General features: G+C 39.7%; 1 protein-coding gene across 1 annotated transcript in view; it reads left to right on the forward strand.

The window, feature by feature from the left end:
* The window catches only part of madd (MAP-kinase activating death domain), a 68,607-nt gene that overhangs the window by 6,551 nt on the left and 37,801 nt on the right, over window positions 1-24,255 (forward strand). The window contains exons 2-11 of the mRNA XM_074622332.1: window positions 3,119-3,313; window positions 6,121-6,762; window positions 11,886-12,189; window positions 14,047-14,178; window positions 14,314-14,427; window positions 15,984-16,064; window positions 21,012-21,068; window positions 22,628-22,800; window positions 23,304-23,539; window positions 23,623-23,779. Coding sequence (XP_074478433.1) covers window positions 3,255-3,313; window positions 6,121-6,762; window positions 11,886-12,189; window positions 14,047-14,178; window positions 14,314-14,427; window positions 15,984-16,064; window positions 21,012-21,068; window positions 22,628-22,800; window positions 23,304-23,539; window positions 23,623-23,779 — 1,955 coding nt within the window. The 5' untranslated portion in view covers window positions 3,119-3,254. The remainder of the gene's footprint in view (window positions 1-3,118; window positions 3,314-6,120; window positions 6,763-11,885; window positions 12,190-14,046; window positions 14,179-14,313; window positions 14,428-15,983; window positions 16,065-21,011; window positions 21,069-22,627; window positions 22,801-23,303; window positions 23,540-23,622; window positions 23,780-24,255) is intronic.

Raw genomic sequence — 24,255 nt, forward strand, 5'->3', positions numbered from 1 at the left:
TCATACAGCAGTTACAGCTGATAACGCCGTCCCGACTGACAACGTCGTAGTCGTGGAAGTGTAGCACCCACCCTCTGGTTCCCCCTCAGGTTAACACTGTTCGCTCTGTCAGCACTGTTGCCTTTGTTTTCACTGTTAGCTATACTCAGTTATCGCCATGTTGAGAGCCGTGCGGAGGCAATAGAAATAGGGATGCACCGATCCGACTTTTTCAATCCAGATACTGATAGGGATACCTGGGCTTTGGGTATCGGCCGATACTGAGTGACGATCCGATACCAGTGTTTAATTAATGAGCTGTATGCATCACTGTGTGGAAGTGACTTGGATCATTCTTTTGTGTGTAAGGCAACAGGCTTTCCTAACTTTGTAAAACAAAATGTAACAAATAAAAACATAACGGAAAACGTAAAAAAAAAGGAACTTAACGTGAAAAATCTTTAAAATTAACAGGAAATACAATTGAAGTGTAAACCTTTTTAATGCAGCAACAAATTGGTCAAAACTTAAACATGAATTAAAATTCCAGAATATAATATATATAGTATAGAAACATAGAATTGAATTGAATAGATCGGTCCCATTGTTACAAATACCTGATCCAGCTATTTGAGTCAGTATCAGCCCGATATCGTAAATGTAAATGAAGCAGGTTGAGTTTGACCTCTGACCTCCTTGTGTGGGGGTGTGGCAAGTTCCTTATGCATATCAGTAACATATCACATTATTGCAGCTAATAGCGAGACATGAAATATCTGTGGGAATGTGAAAATATACAGTGTTCCTGCTAATAGTTTCAGGCAAAAGTCTTAGGAGTTAAGCCTAGCAAAATCCCTGGTTTGTTTTTGTTTGTTTGTTTTTTAAATGGAGTAGCTTATGCAGTCTCATCACATGTGCAGTACATTCAGAGCACGGCTCCTTTGAGATGAATAAGCACCAGTGTAGTTAGTGTAGCTTTGTTTGGGTGCTTTCACACCTAACCTGTTTGTTTCAATTAAAACAAAGGTCCATTTGTTAGTACGGTTCTTTTGGGCTGCTGCGGACCAAACAACTGAACTGAGACCATGTAAAAAGGTGTGTCTCAGTCCAATTTCAAGTCGACTCTGGTGCGGCTCGTTTGTGGTGTGGAAACAAACCAACCAATCACAGGATTTTATAATAGCAGACATGTGATTTCAAAAGCTAAACTACTAATAAATTCATCTGCTGATCGTGAAATCTGTTCAGGAAGCGATCTTATTATTGATCTGTACAAGGCCATGTACTGTACAGTATATAACCTATTTACCAATCAACGAGTTACCTGTCAGTCTGTTTAACTTCATGTTTACTCCTCGTTGGTAAAAACGAAAATGAACAGTACCTGGACAGACTTTCTCTTGGTCCGGACCAAATGAACCAAACTACAGGTGTGAAAGCACCCTTAAGCAGTCACAGGGTCAAAGTACAAGCTATGAAGGGTGCTTATTCCACCAAGGCCCCTCAACTGCTTACTATACCAGCAAGCCTCTACGGAAAAGTCTTTATCCTCCGACAAAAACAAACAGTTGACATAATTATTACAAATCAACGCCAAAACACTTGCAACACTATCAAAGTTTTATAGGAATGTACCTTGCATTTTTTAGTCCACTCTCTTTAGATGGATGCTTTTATTACCTTTTATTATGTGGGGTTAAATGTAGGAAATATTGTTGTACTCTGGATGGTGATGATATCTTTTGTGCTCCGCTAGCTTTGTCTTAGTCTGAACCCTGTTTGGTAGAGATGATCACTCTGTAAATTGTGAATTTTTAATGTCTACGTGACAGTATTGTTTATGTCTTTCATTTCTTGCAAAGTAAAATGTAAATGTGACATAGCAGTGACTTTTCCAGCAGGTACAATGCTGTTTGATAACAAGAAAACATCTTACAATATTAACTGTCTGTCATGTTCAAGGGCTTTTTTTTTTACTATCCCTGATTCAGATTTTGCACAGATGATGAACCGTCAAACAAAAAGGAAATGAGTTTAAGTTTAGTTTCTCCACCGGCAGCAGCCTCAATCAACCAGAATGAAATGCAATTACATTTTGCATCTTTCCAGATCTGACTGTCATTGCTAGTTTGTGAAATGAAACCGCTTCCCTGATGGGTTTTGTGTTGGAACAACTGGGGACAGCACAACACAACATTGCTTTCTGTCTGCTCTCCTGTTTTCTCAACTGATAAAACTTCCATCTCATAAATCTGGAAAAGCTTACGGCAGGGACACACTGGGGACGTCAGCAGCGCGTGGCGGCCACAGAACCTGTTGTTTATTTTTCCGGCGCCCATGTTAACAGGTTAGAGCATATCTGTAGAATATGTCACAGACGGTGAACGTGATTTTTTATTAAAGTATATTGACATCATAACAGCAAAATTACTACAGTTTCAATGTCTTTATCTGTGGAATATGTCATAGACATGCAAAACGTAACACTTCCTTCTTCTGTTTCAAAATAAAGGCCCTCAAGCATTTTTTCTGTGGACAAAATTCCTTCATTTGTTAACACCAGTTTTTTATTCGGAAATATTTGAAGGAAAGTGTTGTAGAAAATGCAGTGACTTGCACGGCTCCATGAATTAATAAAGTACCGGCTTTTAATTGTGGATTATTACTGTTATTTGCAAATGCGCACACGCTTCTTAACCTTTTTCCGTCTAAAAATAAATACGAATGGCATTTATAATCAAATGAAATGGCCATTATGAAAGGCAAACTCTATGTAGAAAGAAAGGGCTGACAGTAGCATCTCTAAATGTAGCTATATGTGAACCACCAACTGTCATGTGGGGTTAAAAGGCTTCTTGTAAAAAGTTCATACTGTCTGAAGTAGTGGTACAGGGAAAGTGGAGACTACTGAAAACTTCAGTAGAAAAATAGTCCACACAACTTCTGTATAGTCCTTGACATTCAAAAAGAGTCAAAGACTATAAATCATGATGCCATATTTAGCCCAATTTTGCAACTGTGTTATGCAGTGCTGGGGACCACAGTTCTCCATAATGCATCCACATTGTTTCTCATTGGTTTACATTCCACGACCTTAAAGAGAGTTCATTTTTTCCTCCATCTTTTTCTTGTGTTACAGGTTTACAATGATAATCAAGGAGCTTTGTTTCAACTTTACACCTGAACTGTCCCAGTTGTGATGGAAAGGCACCACTGACTCAAGAGGGAACATAAATCCTGGATGCCGTGACGTACGGTGACGTGGTCAATCCAAGATGGAGAAAAAGAAACCGTGCCCTCGCCTTCTCGACTACTTGGTGGTGGTCGGAGCAAGGTAAGAACCTAATCTGACTTTATGTTGTAGTTTTGGTTTAAAGGAATATCGAAGTCAACTTAATCATAAGGGAGAATGTAAATATTGCGTTAAGTGTTACCAATTAAGGAAATATCTGTCATTGAGGGTTGGACTGATTAACAACAATTCATTTTCCTGACAAGCCTTTTTGACAATTTACCTCTAACATAGTGTGTTACAGCTACTTATCTCATCATGATGGCCCTCTCAGAACAACAATTGTACTGTGCAAAAAATTGCAAAAACTCATTCATTTCGATGACACCGTGCATTGCTGCTATAGGGGGTGTTGCAGAGGTTCCAGCAGAAAAATGCAATGTGGTCTCGCAAAAAAATAGCACAAAATGGCACAAGACAACATCATCACACAAATACTGGCCCAATCCCAATGTCCACACTCAAAGACTCACAGACTTTGAGGTATGTTCCACACACAATTCATAGCTTTGTGATGTTAAACAAAAAAGATGGCACATGGCTACTCTAACATTAAGGATTTAAGATGGTCCATAAAAAAACACATGGAATCTGACGAATGCAAGCATAGACTATATTAACACACCTGGTTTATTCATCAACCATTTCTATTAATTTTGCTTAATGATGCTATTTTGACAAAAACAAGTAAATTGATTATTTGACAATTACATCTCAAGGTTCAAAGTTCTTTATTTGTCATTTGCCAATTCCAGCAAAGCAGCCATTGGCAATGAAAATCTTTGGTCTCAGGTTCCTTCAACAACGCTCATAAAATATATATAAAATAGTAATGTAAATGTAAATTTAACTCCGGAACTAAGAACCTTTTGAAGAATTCTTTGTTTCGACTGGGCTCTAAATTAAGTACTGGGATATTTTATGGGGCCTTTTTACCCCCCAAAAATGCCAGGGTCGGGGTGTAGTACTTTCTGAAAGTACCGGAACTTTCGGGGTGGAGTTTGCAGGGATGACCGTCTCCACACACACAGCAGCGCTGCTACAACGGCTTCAACTCGTGTACTGCTTCATTCAAAAACAAGGAAGTACTCTGGTATTGATTTAGGACGAGGGCAGACCATTTTTCTTTGTTTGATAACATTAAAAGTCAAGTCAGGCTCTGCTGTCGGCATCCCGAATCATTTTAAAAAAGACGGAGGAACAAAAGAGTGATCGCACAAGCGAGAGAGCGAGCGGTAGAAGAGAGAGCAAAGCGCGACGTTGCTGTGAAAGAAAAGTTTATTTTCCGATTGTTTCATGGCGGTTACGCTCTAAAGCACAAATAAATAAATATTGATATCACCATTATTTATCACGATAACATATTTTTTATTGCACTTTCACATTAAAATAAACAGCACTGTTTTCACTTCCATGCTGTGCTACATCCCTGTTAATGTACAAATTAGGGCTGCACGATGTTGGAAAAAAAAATTACATTGGAATATTTTTTTTCTGCTATATATATTGCAATATGAGAAAATACAGGAATATTCACCCTGCCCTGTTGTTAGCTACATGTTAAAGTTAAATGCTTCAATCTGGTGCACTTTGATAGCAAAATTAGCAACACTAAGAGCTAGATAATCAATTTTATGCTCTTACTTTAATCATAAACATATTGGTTGTATAGATAATATCTATACCCAAAAGTGAAGCCAAAACATCACGATCACCGGCTGGTGGCTAGCTTCTATTTTAGGAAGCGCTTGATTTGATATGCTGCAAAGTTTTCTATGAGCTGAGAACGCATTTTAAACGTCAATATCCCAGGCGATCATGTTCATTTAATTGCGGGAAGCCAAAATTGTGATCGCGATTAATATTAGATTAATTGTGCAGCCCTACATCCAACATGCATCGGTAAATACTATGCACCAGTAAATGTCGTCGCAGTGAGATAAAACTTAATGTTTCAACGTGTATTTTAGATGAAACAGGCGGACACAGTGAACTGCAGGCTACAGAGTGTGTTTACCGCTGTGACCACCAGCAGCCCTCGTCCCATGTAATGTTGCTTTTTCAGACAATAGTAGGCTGAAGGAACCGTTTAGTTCCTAAAAAGTAGTTCTAGGGACTAAAAAGCCCCAAGAACTTTTGGTTGAAACCTGGCTTATGCCTCTTGCATTGTTTTGTGGCACTGTTTTTTTTTGTCTGAATGCATGCTAATGTTTTTTGGAAAACCCCGGTCTTGACATTTGTTTGTTTTAAGACTTAACTTCATTAACACGTTTTTGCTTTGGAGTTGATGCAGCTGTTATGATACCATGTAGCACGCACAAGGAAGGATAGTAGCACATTGTTCCAAGTACAATAGCCACAGGGGAAGGAGGATTCACATGAACACAGTGAAATGTCCGGTCTGCCGCTGTTTTTAGAGTCAGCCGCTGAGTCTCTCTTCTGGATCATTTCGGGATTTAAGTGTTATGCTTGAGGGAAATTTCAGTGTTATTGTGGGATTGGATGAATGTTACTTGTTTACTTCTCCTGTACAGATTTTCCAAACCAGTTCTTGGATGTTAACCACTAAATATAGTTACAAATGTGCTTTTGTAACCACCAGACTACTGTCAGGGCTTTGTTAGCCATTGCATTGTGCTCTCAACAAGTGATGTGTCTTTGAGGCTTTGATTCCTCCCTATCATGTCATCACATAATGACCATTTCAAATTAAATTAAACATGAGGGGAAATGGATTTGCAGATAGATCAGATATGAGTTATAAAATGCACAGAAAACAGAGTTATTAAACCACATGGAACCATAACTGCTTTAAAGCCAAAACAAATGTTTGTTTATCTCCCCTCCAGGCAACCAAGTAGTGACAATGTGGCCCAGACGCCTCAGCTCCTCCGCCGCTACCCGCTGGAGGACCACCACGACTTCCCGCTCCCACCAGACGTGGTGTTTTTCTGCCAACCAGAGGGCTGCCTGAGTATACGCCAGCGTAGGGTTAGCCTCCGCGATGACTCCTCATTTGTTTTCATGCTGACAGACAAGGACTCAGGAATCACTCGCTACGGAATCTGCGTCAACTTCTACCGCTCTTTTCAGCGAGGACATCATCGTGCTCGCGGGGACAAGAGCGGCCACACGGAGACAGCTGCACAGGCGACGGAGTCCGCTAGTGATGGGTCCGATGGCAGCGGTGGAGGCCCGACCTCCATGTTATCTCCACCTAACAATGCTGAGTCAGCACCTGCGCCTGCCTCCGGAGAAGAGAGCGGACAACCAGGTGCCGAGCTAAATGCCGGCAAGTCCCCACAGCACAGACGAAGCGCTGCCAAGATGGCAGCCAGAAACCGCAATAGCACGCTGACCTCGCTGTGCATACTCAGCCACTACCCCTTCTTCTCCACCTTCAGGGAATGCTTATATATTCTCAAGAGGCTGGTGGACTGCTGCAGTCAAAGGCTAACTCAACGAGCTGGACTTCCCCGCGCCACCCAGAGGTAAGGCTTAAGATTGCATCGTCATTTTTACATGCATCTTTTTTGTTGCTTACTTGCTCACCCTGGTACACATTTAAACATACTTATACTATTTTGGATGCCCCTGTTTATGGCCATTTTGATTTGACCCTTTAAAAACGGAAACCGCGGGAGAACGCTGTTTGCATGATCGTGTTTAAATCAATGTAAAATAAAAAACATAATAGCAAGAGCATTCATTCTATTTGCAGCGGAAAGCTAAGGCTTATATCTTTCGTGTCATCACGTTGTATGCTCGTGATGGCGTCATTACGTTACGTGCGGCACAAAATGTGGTAGCAACGCGCGGTGGTGCCAGAGTATTACCCCGTAATGGCCGCGGGAGATCATTGTTTGCATTATCCTGTTTATATTGATGTAAAATAAAAAAACATAATAGCTAGAGCAATCATTCTTTTTGCATGCGGAAAGCTAAGGCTTCTGTTTTTTGCGTCGTCACGTCGTACGCTTGTGATAATGTCATTACGTTGCGTTACTTGCGGAATGTAACAAAACTATTAAGACACCGTTGCACTCGATCTGCTCATAGAAATTAGCATTTTTTTTAATCTGTGACACAATTTCAATACTTTTGTCAATTATTATAGTTTATTGACTCACATAACCCTTTAGCCTAGGTTGCGCAGATTTTAGGGATATGAAGCATTTGAAGATATTCCAAGAAATTACATTAAAATACCAATGTAGGTGGACCATTTCTATTGCAGAGTTCAAAGGGTTAAAGGTGGTTCTATCACAGATCTTTGGGCCACTGTCAAAACAAACTTTGTTGATTGCTATGAAAAAGGCTGACCACACTCATGCTTGCCAGATGATGAACGCTTATTGCTTTTGACACTCCCTTAGGCCAAATGTGAACTTTGATCACAAGACCTCATTCTCAGGCAGCTTGCCATGAGCACATTCATATTACCAAGGACACACAACCGTTGATTTCAATGAAACCATGGCATTTACTTTCACACCATCAATTTTTAGACCTTGGTCATTACGACGTATACGTTTTGAATTGTGGCCTGTAATTAACTGGAGCTGCAACGATTCGATTAGTTGTCAACTATTCAATTAATCACCAGCTATTTTGATAATCGATTAATGGGTTTGAGTAATTTCTTAAGAAAAAAAAAGTCAAAGTTATCTGATTACAGCTTCTTAAATGTGAATATTTTCAGATTTCTTTCCTCCTCTATGACAGTAAACTGAATATCTTTGAGTTGTGGACAAAACAAGACATTTGAGGACGTCATCTTGGGCTTTGGGAAACACTGATCAACATTTTTCACTATTTTCTGACATTTTATAGACTAAACAACTAATCGATTAATCGACAGATTAATCAACAATGAAAATAATTGTTAGTTGCAGCCCTACTGTGAACTTTACATCCTCTAGGGAGGTGGGGGCGGTAAATCTGTACATGCACACTTACAAATTCTTTAAAAAATGAATAGCACTGCTTAAAAATGCAAGAAAATTTGTTAAAATCTCTTCGTCATCATAAAGCTGTTGCATAACATCATTGCATTCATACTGACATGGCATTGCATGCATATTAACGACCACACAGGGTTGATACAGTTGCTTAAAATCATTTTTCACTTCAGTTTGACATTTTCAAGGCTAGAAAAGTAAAATAAAAAAATAACAAAGCTTTGTTGCTTTTACAGTGTTCCTGCTGATGCTTTCTTTCTTCCCGCCATCTGCTTCTCTCATTGTCCACCTGTTATGTGTATGTTTGTGTTGCACAATTAATACAAGAGTCTTTGTCTGCGGCTCCATGCAGTTTTGCAGGCCATCTGCAGCTTGTGTCTTGTTTTCACTGTATGCTGTCACACTCCGCCTCGATGATAAATAATGGCAACCAAAATATCCACAGGGCATTTAAAAGGTTTTGTATTACAGCAAATATTATTTCATCCAGTGTTATAGGTTCAGCTGAGTACGGAAGACAGTTTTTAAGAATGATAAATATAAAAAAAGTATGTGAAGTAGTTTCTTTTAGTTAACTTCATATGCTGAATTTCTGTTGATACTTGAGTTTTCTTTTTAGTTGTGTACCTGTTCTATAAAAAGGGTGAAGTTAAAATAAACTGAAAAAGTGTGCGGGAGCTGCATGGTAAACCCACTGTACAAGAAGAAATGGCATTTAGCATAGGGCTGCACGATTTTGAAAAAATATCTTTTTGCGATTATTTTGACTGATATTAGAGGGAATCATATTTATATATATATATATATATATATTTATATATATATATATATATATATTATATATATTTATATATATATATATTTATATATATATATATATATATATATTATATATATTTATATATATATATATTATATAATATATATATATATTATATAATATATATATATATATATATATATATGTATATATATATATATATATATATATATATGTATATATATATATATATATATATATATATATATTTATATATATATATATATATATATTATATAATATATATATTATATAATATATATATATATATATATATTATATAATATATATATATATTATATAATATATATATATATATATATATTATATAATATATATATATATATTTTTTTACAATTTTTACATTTTCATTGAAAAACACCTGGACACTTTTTTATTTGTCTGCATTTACTGCAGTCAGAAGCATTCATTTAAATCCAGTGACAGATGAGACTTCCGCCTCTCTGTTTGAACAAACATCACTATGAAGTGTAGTGGTAGCAGATCATCTTATGTCAAAATCATGCCAGAGAAGAGATGAGGATTTTGTTTTGAAACAAAAATTTTGAACTGAGCCATGTTGGTTTTGAAAGAGCTGACTTTTCAGAATGAAACGGATCACTTATTATGGTGTGATTTTGCGGGGATATGTACCAAGCAAAGATGTTTTCTCAGGTCTGTAGAATATGATGTGTAGGCCAGGACATCTCTACAGCAAGACTGTATTTAATTTGAATTTTGACACACGTTTCGCCTTTTTCCCTCTTTTTTAATAAATACTGCAATTTGAAAATTGCAGTAGGTCATATTGTGATATTGATCAAATTTCAATTAATTGTGCAGCCCTAATTTAGCACTGTATTTTGCTTATATGACTTGAAGCAGTTGATCATATCGTATGTTGATTTTTCTTAACTAACAACCAGGATTGATTGATATACAGTATATGTTATTTAAGCTACAGAAAATACCCACAGATGTACGCTGTATTTTGTTGTGGCATTGTGTTGTTTTTGATGTGGCAGTATTTGCAGCGCGCTTTTAGTTATTCTGTTGCCATGGGTGACCAAAAGATTGTCATTTTGAAGTGGCAACGTGTTAATTAGGCTGTCACTTCACACTGGCTCAGGCCCTGTAGGATTGCATGATTGTTGGTCACCAAAGGTGCATATGTTTTCTCCACAGTCCTCTATTTATAGCTGTATAACCAGCGCAGCTTTTCCCCTCATCACTACAAGGGATTGTAGGAATATGTAATGTACAGTTAATCTCACACCTTCTTTTTTTTTTTCTGGTAAAATGCTGCAGCGAATATCATCAATATAGATCTATGGTTTCTCTGACAGCCTCGAAAAGGCCATTCAAGCCAAAGGCTGAACAGACCTGAGTATCTTTTTTCCCGGACATGGATGGTTGGAAAGTGGTGTGGCAGTGACAGAGAAGGAGGAGAGCCATTGCATAATGGCTGTGAGCGCTTTGTGCTTTGGCGGCTCTGACAGATTGAGGTCTCTGGCTGCCTTTGGGTAGCAGCTGCAGTTGGTGGGAGGGCTCCAAAGGACTAATGATTTATCTCCCTCCTTGCCACACACACACTGAGTATACACTCCGGAGAGGGTTTAATGACACCGTGTGTGTGTAGAGTGGAGGGTTTACACATCAATATTTCGGCAATTGCTTAAGAGCCTCTCCTGTGTTTCCAATCTCATTTGCTCATTATATTAGTGATTTCATGGGTGTTTGCCGAAGCCTCGCGGTAGCTGTTTGCCGTAATAAAATGAGCCAATGATTTAGTTACATCAGTTTTAAATCCAAAAATTACTGTTGACTGACATCGATACATGTTATTTGTTAAGCTTAACACATTTTGCATGTTGGTGAAACATTTTTGATAAAAGCAATGCTTTAAGAGTCACTGCATATCTATGTTGGTGTGTTATGAAGCTGTTACACAACGTGCAGTGTTTTTTTTTTATTTCCTACAGTTTCTCATACTGTAAGTGTTCAAACTACCAGTAATTTTCAACAATCCGGTCCAGTAAGGTGTTGCATTTGAGAGTGGCTTTTGCATTGATATTTATATCACAATTTGTACTATTCCTGTTTAAGTTTATCCAAAAAGAAAAAGGCCAGATATTCACTGATTCCAGCTTCTCTGATTTGATGATCTATTGCCTCTCTTTCTGTTTTATATCATTATAAATTTCATATCTTTTGTTTTGGACATGTGGTCAGACCAAGCAAGATATTTGAAGGTGTCCCACGATGTCTTCAAATTGCTTGAAGATGTCATTGTATTAGTCAGAAATAGAGCTGCAACGATTAATCAATTAGTTGTCAACTATCAAATTAATTGCCAACTATTTTGATAATCGATTACAGTAATTTTTTTTAGGAAAACAAGTCAAACATCTCTGATTCCAGCTTCTTAAATGTGAATATTTTCTGGTTTCTTTACTCCTCTATGACAGTAAACTGAATATCTTTGAGTTGTGGAGAAAATAAGACATTTGAGGATGTCATCTTGGGCTTTGGGGAATACTGCGCAAAACTTTTCACCATTTTCTGACATTTTATTGATCAAACAACTAATTGATTAATCGAGAAAATAATCAACAGATTGATAGGCAATGAAAATAATCAGTATTCACAGCCCTAGTCAGAAAAAAACAAGCAATTTTGAGACATGATGTTAGGGTTAGGAAACTTGTTAGGGATATTTTTCACTCTTTTTTTGACATTTTATAGATCAAGAATTAATTGAAGAATCTAAGAAAATAGTAAAATAATGTAAAGGAATCATTCTGAATATAGACTCTGTTATTGTCCTTCCCAGGGACACCATGTGGCGGGTGTTCACCGGGGCGCTGTCAGTGGAAGAGAAAGGCAGCCAGCTGCTGGCCGACCTGCGGGAGATTGAATCCTGGGTGTACCGGTTGCTTCGTTCACCGGTACCAGTGGCTGGTCAGAGGCGTGTGGATGTGGAGGTCCTGCCCCATGAACTCAAACGGGCTCTCACCTTTGCCCTGCCTGACAACTCTCGCTTCTCCATGGTCGACTTCCCCCTGCACCTGCCCTTAGAGCTGCTGGGGGTGGACGCCTGTCTTCAGGTCCTCAGCTGTGTCCTGCTAGAGCACAAGGTAAGGACGGGCACACTGACTGCCCTATATCAATCATTGCTCATGCCTGTCTCTTTGTTTTCATCTGTATTTTTAAAGACTACGAGGAGATGTGAGGTTGTCTTTTGTTGAAGACTGAACTGATTGTTTCAAGGAGAAAGGACAAGCAGAGCTATATTTAGTATGTTGTGATTAGTCAGTGGTTTCTTCTGGAGTGCAGCTGCGTGTTCAAAGACCTATTGAGAAATGCCCTGAGTGACCTTCATCAGACATTTTCTGTTGGATGTAGGCTCGCTGAAGCCATTTCACAGCAGAGTGGACAAAGCATGATGGGTAAAAAGACGACTGTGTGCACCGTATGACTGAAAGGAAAGACTCTCCTATCTTTAACACTAGAGGCATTAGTAGGGATGTAATAGAAATCCTTGTTTGGCTGGTGCTGGTATAGTGTTCTGTTGTTGCTATTGGTTTACCGTGACATTGATACACAGGCTCATTTACAACTAACCCAAATTAAACCGCAGCTTCAGTCACGCTGCTAAAAGCCCATACTGCTGGATAAATCCTGGACAATTTCTCTGCTTTTCTTTCTCAAATATAGAATTTATCTGGGCCACCTACCTAAATAGATGTTCCCTCACCCAAAAAGTGTTTTTTATTTACCCAGACGTCCGTGCAGAAATTCAGCTTAAAATACAGATTGATCGAAAAGTCTTCCTGAATGGGGTCGAACACCGCCAATATATTCTCCACCTGTATGAAACACTACCGTCTTGTAATCATCCATTTAGGCTTTTTGAAGATGAATTCAATACATCATTAAATTCAGTCAGGTTGAACTAAGTGCTGCCTGGAAGCTTTCTGTGTGACTTCCTTTCAAGCACTTTGTGCTGCCAAATTAATTTTTCATAAAAGCTCAGTTTTTAATATTGCTGTTACGACTCCAAGGCCAAAATTGGGGTGTTCACACTGTTACATTGCAGATAAAAAGAGGAAATATTTAGAGATGAGACAAATAAGTGTGCGATAGAGCACCAGCGAAAGATGACTAGTTGTCTGTGTGTCTGTTTAGATATGACAGTATGAACCTAACCGGGCAGTGAACACCCATCACAAGTTTGTATTGACTTTAGGGCTGTCAAAGTTAATATCACTTTAGTATCACTTTAATGCTAGAGTGAAGATACTGGCATTATATGTAACTAGAAAACCTAAGGAATCCACTGGTACCAACCATGTCAGACTAGCTTGTCGGGAAGGAGGCTAAATAACGCTCCAAACTTAGGCCAAATTTTGGTGAGGAAAAACTGACATGACCATTTTCAAAGGGGTCCCTTGACCTCTGACATCAAGATATGTGAATGAAAATGGGTACTATGGGTACCCACAAGTCTCCCCTTTACAGACATGCCCACTTTATGATAATCACATGCAGTTTGGGGCAAGTCATAGTCAAGTCAGCACACTGACACACTGACAGCTGTTGTTGCCTGTTGGGCTGCAGTTTGCCATGTCATGATTTGAGCACATTTTTAATGCAAAATTCAGTACCTGTGAGGGTTTCTGCACAATATTTGTCATTGTTTTGTGTTGTTGTGTAATTGATTTCCAATAATAAATATATACATACATTTGCATAAAGCAGCATATTTGCCAACTCCCATGTTGATAAGAGTATTAAATACTTGACAAATCTCCCTTTTAAGGTACACTTTGAACCGATTAAAAAATGTGTGATAATTGCGATTAACCATTCAATCATGCGATTAAATATTTCAATCGATTCACTGCCCTGAATACCCACCACAAGTTTGTATTGAAGGAAAATAAAAGCTTGTGATGATTGCATATTTTTTCATGTTTCTTTTTTTTCCTTAGGTCATTCTTCAATCCCGAGATTACAATGCTTTGTCTATGAGCGTCATGGCCTTTGTTGCTATGATCTACCCTCTGGAGTACATGTTCCCCGTCATCCCCTTACTGCCAACATGCATGGCCTCTGCTGAGCAGGTAAAACTTATCATTTCTTATAAATATATTTCAAGCAAGTGGGTGATCTCAAACATGCAGTTTTTAATTGCAAATGCTGTCCATTGTGGTAACATCATGTTGTGATGGACTGGTATGTTTTTCTCCTCCCCACAGCTCCTTCTTGCCCCCACTCCCTACATTATAGGTGTACCAGCCAGCTTCTTCCTCTACAAAGCTGATTTCAAAATGCCAGACGATTTGTGGCTTGTGGACCTTGACAGCAGCAAGGTCAGTGCATCAACATGGTGTTCTGCTTGTTTTGTCTGAATTCATGATGTCCAGATTAAGCTGACAAAGAGATCTATTATCAGTGGGGTTTTTATACTAGAGGAGGTTTTTTTTTTACTAGAGAGGACTGGAGAGGGAAAAAAGGAGAAGAGAGGGCTCCGTCTTATCTCTTTAGAAACTAATGTTATATTATTTTGTGCTATGGCTGCTTCATATCCAGGTCAGTTCACACACCTGTGAGTAAAGCATTTAAACAAGCAACTTTGCACTTACCTGATATTGTCAGCACAACGATTATAACAACAAGCACCGGGTAGATGTCAACAATGAAGCAAGCAATGCTGATCACAGATTCAGTATTATCATTCGCTAAAGGGAAAACAGTCCTGGAACTTCACGTGAGTGTCGCACAGTACAGACAGCAAACTATTGGCTATTGATCAACAGCGAATATTCAAAGCTTGGGGGTGGCTCTGCTGTAACCAGAGGAGCGCTTTAATCTCTCAATTAGTTGGCAGCACAGACTCGTGTAATTACAGGTGCTAAATTCGATATTCAGAGCATTAATATAGCATCAAACAACTGTTTGCTATGTAAAGATATAGAGGAGTAATGTCTTCCTGAGCAGAGAATGAAGAATGTTCATGTTCGTGCATGTGATCGTGCCCCACTGGCTAGCTCACAGCAGCTGTTCTGCACTGCTCTCATATGGCGGTTACAGTTGATAACAGTGTGCCCACCCTCCGTTTCCCACTCAGGTAAACCCTGTTAGATCTGTCAGCCCTTTCGCCATTGTTTGCGCTACGCTGGCTCGCTGTCCCCATGTTGAGAGCCGTTGAGAGCCGTTGAGAGGCAATAGAAATGCTTCCAATCCTGTATTTAGCACCTTTAAAAGCCGCACAATTCCTCTGTCACACACTCAGAGCCTTCCCCCACACATGTTTTTTTGAACAAAATGTGTCATGATGAGTCCACGAGTGCTGTGTAAACGTACCCCAAAGTACAGAGATAGTAGGTATTCCACATGCACCGATTGTTTTCTTCTTCCTGGAGGCCGGCCTTATGCGCGAGGGCCACCATGACGTGCAAAAGCTGTCAATTTCTAGGACCGTTTTGACAGATTCCCTCAGAGATATTAATGTTACATATTATTTGGATAAGATTCCCTTAAAGAAAATGTATCTTATTTTATCATTGAAAATGTCATAACATTTAAGTAAATCAATACTGTTTGATAATACAACATTGTTATGATGCAAGTTAATTTATTATATTCAATAAAAGTGTATTTTTGTCAAACAACTGGTTTGTAGGCCAAACAGACATTTCTCCTGCTGATTATTGTGCAAAAATGTACTGTAGCTATGAGCCTCAAGAGCCCTACTAGTGCCGGCAGACATAGAAACCTCCCGGGAGGAGAGGGCACAAAAAATGTTTTGCGAAAATACAGTATCACCACCGCTGCTACAACTCCATCCTAGGGGAAACACTGTATTAGTTTAACAACTTTGTTTTTTCTTATCTAAATTTAGATTGTTGTTTTTTTTCGTCTGCAGGTTATAGCACCCACCAATGCAGAGCTTCTACCACCTCTTCCAGAGCCTGAAGCAAGCGAGCTTAAGAAACATCTGAAACAGGTACTGCATGATATTTGTGTGATTCCCCTTAAATTGTTATCAGTGTAATATTTTCTGATTAAGCTGCACTGTGGCAGCCAGGCCTCAGCCCAAAACCAGTGCGTCTACTGGCACATATGGAACCATATGACCCAATGTGCTGCTCTGGAGCTGACCGTGCTCCTGTGACTGTTAGCTGATTGCACTCTTATATAAATGTAAAACTTCTCTTTCAGCAGTGTGAAGAGTAGTGGCTTCCTTCTTCAACACAGTTGTATGTATTGTAGATGAGTGTGGGAGCATTTGAAATGGGGTTTGTAGTGCACTAACATAAACAAATGTTTTCTTTTTTCCTGTTTTCTTTGCATGCTCTAGCTCTTGGAGGTAAAATCAGATACTAGGACCCCGCTACCTAAGCAAAACCTTTAGTTATGCTGCTAGTAACTAACTTGCCCCTCTAACCCGATTATCTAACATAACATCAGAACCTGGTTCTGATTCATGGGAACACCTCACTTTTTCATACTTCCACACTGCGAGCAGCCCCAATCACACAAAGTCCCTTCTTACCAAATATGGAAACTACTGATATGACAAGTCTGGGTGCTTATTGAACAAGAAAAGTTAGCCATTGCTGAACTTTCAGCCGTCATTGGCTGTCGATCAGATTGCCACGCATCTTTGTTTTTCCAACGTGAACACTTCTGCAAAATTCGTTAGAAATTAATTGGAGTCATTTTAAGTTCACCAGTTTTCTTAAACTCCAATTTGAACGACTGCAGGAACAAATGTTTTTTGTCCACAGTAAGGCTCACAAATGGCAACAATGAATGAGACCTTTGTAATGATTTTCCACATTTTACAAAAGGAGACCAACATACTAAGATTGCACATTCACTTTTTAATCATACATTTAAATTACACAGGGACATCAATAGTCCATCACTTTTAACAATAATAATTTAGTTGTTTGAATGCTAAGGATTGATTTTTTTCCGGCAGCCAAATTCAAAGCTTCACAAGCTACAAAGTCAATACTTAATCTGCAGCTGTTTTATGTGTTAAAGGGATATTTTTTTTTTTTTTAAGTGGGGTTGTATGAGGTACTCATCCATAGTGAGGGAGTACCAGCACGGGAGCAAAGTAATGTACTGCTGTGGACGGGGCCGGCAGTAATTTTACCTTGCAGAACACAGGAGTTGCTGGTCTACCGCTGCTTTGATCGGTTAGTTTGTTCGGGTTTGTGTTACTTTGGTGTTTTAAAGGGATAGTTCGGATTCACCAAAGACCCCCTTTACATCTGGCATTAAAATGCATTTTGGGTGATCGAATTGCAATCGGATAGTGCTTGACCACATGACAGTACAGGTGTAAATGCACCCAAAACGCATTGAGGATGGATTGTGATCCGATCGGCCAAACCGCCTCCGAAGGTGGTCAGGGGGATGCATTGTGACCACATAGAACACAAGTGTAAATGCAAATGTGTTTTCAGTCCATATATAACAACTACGGGGACGGAAATACGTAATGCTAGGGATGTCCCGAGTACCATTTTTGGGCTCCAGAGCTTGAGTAGTAATCAACAGCAAATACTTGAAGTTTCAGCCGGGTGTGTGTGTGTCAGTGGGGGAAGGGCTCAACCTGCAGCGTGCTCTTCCGATCACTGGACCGTCGTGACCGGAGAGATCACTGCCACTGCTCTGTCTGTGCTTCCCGTCTGACCCTCCTGTCCTCCCGTGTGTGAGCGTAGACGTACCTCAGTCGCGTTAGCTGGCCTTCTCCCCCTTAACGGCAGTGCTAGAGGCTGATGTGTCCGCGCGTTACACACCACCTCTCCAGCAGTGCCCGTGCGTAGTGCAGCCTCCGGAGGCTTCCTCTCAGCCCTTTCAGGCAGAGCGATCTGATCTTAATCGGATCTAAACTGGAGACACATAAATACAACGTGTAAATGTAATCAGGTTAAATCATATCTAGATACAATCTGGATACGAGACGCATTTTAATGCCAGGTGTAAAAGGGTCAAAGTCACTCAGTAACACAAATAAACTAACCAATCGAGGCAGCGGTAAACCAGCAACTTAGACCAGCAACTTCCGTGGTCTGTGAGGCAAAATTACTGTTTTTGTGAATGGAGTCTGGTGGCTTGAAGAGATCATAGATAATGGCTTCAGTTCCCAGTTGGAAAGGGCTGTCTGACAGCAAGGTAAAGCAGTGAACATATTCTAAATATAGCATACACTTAAACTGATATTGATTTTTTTAGGTGGCTAAAATACGTTTTGCTGCTGCCCCTGTCCACAGCGGGTCATTGCTTTGCTCCTATACCCGTACTCATGTCTGTTTCTCTAAACTGGGGGGGTGCCGACCATCATCCACTGTAGGTATTACACTGACTATGGATAAGTACCTCAGACAATCCCACTTGAAAAAAATTCAAACTACATATGTATAACTTTTTATTTTATACCTTCAGTGAATACAACCAACATAGAACTTACCTCATATATTTCGTTCAAACTGTTTTTTGGTTATAATCCTTGCATACACGTATTTAATTTGATATGCATTGAATCAGAGCCGGTTCGTTAGCAATGTGTGTGATTAGCAGCTCTTTCCCATGTGTGCGGATGTGTGACTGAGAGGCTGGTGTGTAGGTGTGTGCAAAGCCTCAGTTTAGCAGTTGTATATTTGGAAACAAGCATTCAACAATATTGGAAATCTGTGAATGGAGAAAATGTCACTGACGATGGTTTAACTGATTATCTGAGGACTGTGATGCCAAAGCAGAATGCTGCTGATGTGAGACTCACTGAAAATACTTGCACTTAACACCGAATAACAAAAATAAATTGGTCCTGACGAGAGACTAATTTATTTACTTTTACAAAAATGGTGGTTGTGTTATTTCAGCTCACCCGACATTTTTTTTTCTGAGCAGTTAGACGTTACTGTTAAGGCTTTTATTTTGCTTTATTGTGCAAGTATTTTATCTGTGTTTCTGAAAAGATCTGCTGTCTTTGTATCTGTCATCACCACTCCATTGTAACCACTGGTTTGTCCCAGTTGGTCACCATGGATGGCCTTCATGTGTGTTTTAGTGGCTGGATTCAGTAGGTGAAGTCTGGTTTTTGGTCACATTTGTGCTCGTCTGTGTGTCTCAATGTCTTTCATGTTCAGCATAGAAAAAACATCTATTCTTTCCTCATATTCCTCTTTCTCTCTCTTCACTCTCCCTCACTCTCTTGCTCTTACTGGCCGTCCATCACTTTCTCAAAACAAACACAAATGTATCTTTTCTCTTCTCCTTCCTTCAGTAAATTGTAGAATTGAAAATGGAAATGATGAAGCAGAATACATCTCTTTGCACAAACAAATCAAAACTAAAAAAAAATTTCATTAAAGGGGCTGGATGTAAGAATCAGAAATTGCTTTTTAACAGTGACACCTGTGGTGTAAGTAAGTCAATGACAGTCAGCGTCCTGTTGCTCGCGCTTATGCTTGTGCTCGCAATACATAGACGCGAGCGAGCATCAGTCAAAACAGTGAGGTGACACACACGAGACTGAACGTTATTGACAGGCATCATGTATATTTCACATGCGTGGAAGTAATGTTAGCTCACCAAACGAAGGTCCCTCCTTGAATCGAAGGCCTTGCCGATGTTGATCCGGTTTTGCAAGACGGGCATCACTAGATATAACTTTGGTTTTTTTTGTGCTTCTGTGGAGTTTGTATTGGAGTCTGAGTTGTGGTGGGTGCTGGTCATTTGTTGGCCTTAGCAGACTCCATTTCTAACCAATCGTTAGCTATCATTGCACACCGTTAGCCCTGAAGCAGAGCTGAAGAGAGTAAAGGTACTTGTGAGTGTGCATGACGTCACATCCGTTGGATTTTCCTGGAACAAACGGCCTGCATTCTTCACATTAAAAGCAGTCTACAGGCTGAAAAAGGAAACCCAGAAAGTCGCGGAAGGCATATTTTATAGGTTAGGTTACAACTACGGTTGTCAATGTTAACACAATTATAACACGTTAAGGCAAATTTATTTTAACGCCACTAATTTCCTAAACACATAAACGTATTTTGCGATTTTTAGGTTGTAGCGGGCTCTCAAGCCTAAGGAATCCATTGGTACCAACCACGTCATACTAGCTTGTCTTTAGGAGGCTAAATAACGCTCCAAACTTGCGCAAAATGTTGGCGAGGAAAAACTGGCATGGCCATTTTCAAAGAGGTCCCTTGACCTGAAAATGGGTTCTATGGGTACCCACGAGTCTCCCCTTTACAGACATGCCCACTTTATGATAATCACATGCAGTTTGGGGCAAGTCATAGTCAAGTCAACACACTGACAGCTGTTGTTGGCTTGAGTTTGCCATGTTATGATTTGACTATATTTTTCTCATACTAAAAGCAGTACCTGTGAGGGTTTCTGGACAATATTTGTCATTGTTTTGTCTTAATAATAAATATATACATATATTTACATAAAGCAGCATATTTTCCCATTCCCATGTTGATAAGAGTATTAAATACTTGACAAAGTACATTTTGAACAGATAAAAAAATTTGATTAATTTGTGTTTTAATTGCGATTAACTATGGACAATCATGCGATTAATCATTATTCAATATTTTAATTGATTGACAGCCCTAGATACAACCTGTTCACACATTGGCAACAAAAAATGATTAAAAAACGTTTATACGTGTAAAAACTTACATTCAGTCCCTTTTAAGTTAGATCTATTTGACTCACATTTGGGATGCACCAAAATATACTTAATCGCCGTCAGCAAAAAAGCAGAGAAATAGGGAAGTACTGTTGAAAGGAGACAAAGAAAAGAAAGGGAAAGGGCCATGGATGTGACCCTTTCATCATGTGCTGTTCCAGTGTCAGTCACAAAGTTGTCATCCCAGGCCTTCATGTGATTCTCCTCGCATCTCTCTTATCCCCTTCCTAGTGTCTGGTTAGGTTGACCGTGATCACCCAAAAGCAGATCTTCTCCTCTGAAAATAAGGTTACTCATTTCTCCTCCTGTGGAATGTGTAATGCCCCTGCACGGATATATCTTCTCTCTCACATTATTTTGCTTGTCACTACTACTTGTCTCCTACTCTTCAAGACTTTAATAAAAATGCATAACAGTGTCACAGAATGTTGCGATAACCAGTTTTTTGATACACTGCTTAGCTCTGGCTTGAGCATGACTGAATGTGCGTGCATCTATCTTGGCATCAGTGAGTGTTCTCGTAACCAAAACAAGATATGATGAAGCTAATACTCTGACGAAGTTAACATCCATCCAGACCCGGCAACTAAATGTTCCATTATGCTAAGCTAAACATTGACACTTGAGTCTGCAGCAGTTCCCTCAAAGCAAACCATGCATAGTGACTTACTTCCCTTGTGCTTTTCCTCTCCAAAGTGACACACCCACCACAGGCATCAACATGAACAAAACTGATCCCTAAGCTGCTGTTGATAACACTAGTAAACCAAAATCATGAAGACAGTCAAAATGGGGGAAACCTGGGTTGGGACCATATACTGTATATATAGATAGACGATGCGTCTCTACTTCCTCCCACTGTATAAAAGTGAAGCCAAAATATCCGGGGGCTGCCATCTAGAGATTTTGATGTCATTTGAAGTCTTCACTAGTAGTGATTGGGGGGCTGGAGCCGCGGTATCAAGGTCCCGCCCACACACCCACCCAAGCCAATCACGAGCCGAGCAAGACTGCACCTTGCTAGCATGAGGCAGCTAGCTGCTACGTTAGCACCACGGTAGTTGTTTGGCTAGAAAGACAGAAAAACTAACCATAATATCTCTATAAATACATTTATGATGAAATTGACACATGTTCGCTCTATTACAGGACTGTTATTGTAACATCTCCTCTCTCATACAATGCCCGAGCCTCCGGCTGTGACTACTTCTCTCAGATCAGCTGTCGATCATGACGTCACACCCCCTTTTTATAGCATCAAATAACTAATTAAAACCAAAGTTATCAGAAAACTGAACACTTGAACATACATCAGCGTGATAAGAACTATATAAAATGACAGAAACCATCTTTGGGAAAAATTTATTTGACGTGTACTTTGACTTTTTAGTTTGGCCCATGTCCCATCCGCTAACATGGAGGAGGCAGGATTTATGACCTATACTGCAGCCAGCCACCAGGGGGGCGATCCAGATGTTTTGGCTTCACTTTTGGGGAGCTGTCATGTCATCCATCTTTATATACAGTCTATGGTTGGGACCCTATAGTTCATCATCTCTTAGCTCACTTTAGCAAACGACTGGGCAGCAGCGATGCAGATTAATTTTATTGGATCATCCCATAAACCACATTTTCCATTTTTAAGTCCCCATTCAGTCACTTTGGCCCTAATTCTTTTCCCTCAGTAGAGAGGGCAAATATTTATATAATGTCCCATTAGGTGTAGAAATTGATATTATTAACTAAATGTTGATGCCAATCGTGGGAGTGGTCCATCACAGCGCTGTGCTTTTGTCTTCAGATCCACTGCTATGTTTTATAACTTGTGTCACTGTCACCTGTTGTAGGCCTTGGCCAGTATGAGCATGAACACCCAACCCATCCTGAACCTGGAGAAGTTCCAGGAAGGTCAGGAGATGCCCCTGCTCCCACCTGGACGAGATAAAGCCTCGCCGTCCTCCACAGAGTTTAACCCTCTGATTTACGGCAATGACGTTGATTCCGTGGATGTAGCCACCAGGCAAGCCGTGACTGTCTCTTTCCAGTGTCCATTTGTCATGTTTTTCCCTGTCCATTTAAGATGGGAGGAACTCTGAAAAGGGAAAAAATTACTTACGATTCTTACTTAGAGATACACTGACATAGAATTTCAGCGAAGATAACGGATAACTATCTGTTTGTTGTAGCCGATACTGATATGATAATTAGGGCTGTCCTCGACCAAAGACATTTTTAGTCGACTAACACTCATACGATTTTGTCGACTAATTGATTAGTTGATTTAATCGACAGATCTGTAAAACTGAGTTTCTCCAAAAAGAATAACACAAAAGTACCACTTTAAATCTGGTGTTTACAAAAGATGTCACATTATTGGCTGAAATTCTATTATAAAAATAATAATATTATTTATCTGTTTATATTATATTGGCCACCAATATACCGTGAAATTGTAATTATATAGTGCATATTTATTTTATCAATCAAAAGAAATATCAAGCTAAACTAACTTTTCTTTTACAGGGTCGCCATGGTACGTTTCTTCAACTCCCCAAATGTTCTCCAGGGGTTCCAGATGCACACTCGCACCTTGCGCCTCTTCCCCCGGCCTGTGGTGGCTTTTCAGTGTACTTCTTTTCTGGCATCTCGGCCACGACGCTCCTGCTTTGCAGATAAACTTTCTCACACCCAGGCGGTGGAGTACTATGGAGAGTGGGCTCTCAATCCCACCAACCTCGCCTTTCAGAGGATACACAACAGTAAGGCTCATTTAAGATGATGGTAGTCTGTATCTTATTCAATATGCATTAAAGTACGTGTTTACAAACACTTTCTGTTTCAGATGTGTTTGACCCGTCCTTAATCGGAGACAAGCCTAAGTGGTATGCTCACCAGCTACAGCCAGTGCTCTACCGGGTGTACGATGGAAGCTCCCAGCTAGTTGAAACTATGGCTGGTCCTTTGGAGGATGAGGGCAACGAGTCTGACCCCACAGACAGGTAAGAAAGAGCAAGATCCTTTTCCACATAACAAGTCACTCTTTGCTAAGCCCCTGCCCCCTTGGTTACTGTTGCTAGGCCTGTCAAGCTTTCCCACCCGGCATGTCAATATGACATTGTCAACAATATCAGTGAGAGATATTCCACAGGAAATACTGGCAGATTTCTGTAATAATCATTGTGAAATATCAGAGAGAAGTAGACAGAAAGCATTGCAATATGCATTTGAGAACTACATTTACAATATGATTTGTCGGCGGAGTATTGTGAATGAAGAGGCCATTAAAAATGAGGGAAAAGCTCAACGATCCCAATGCAAGCGTCAGACACCCCACGTTTTAACAACTCATGTGAAGGACAAACATATATTTTATAGGAACAACAATGTTCCTGCACAACAGGATAAGTCAATGTATTGTCTTTTTTAAGATAATTTAATGTTTAGTTATGACTCCCTATAACTTTCATTATCTAAT

The sequence above is a fragment of the Sebastes fasciatus genome, chromosome 2, assembly GCF_043250625.1.
Source record: "Sebastes fasciatus isolate fSebFas1 chromosome 2, fSebFas1.pri, whole genome shotgun sequence".
NCBI classification, from domain to species: domain Eukaryota; kingdom Metazoa; phylum Chordata; class Actinopteri; order Perciformes; family Sebastidae; genus Sebastes; species Sebastes fasciatus.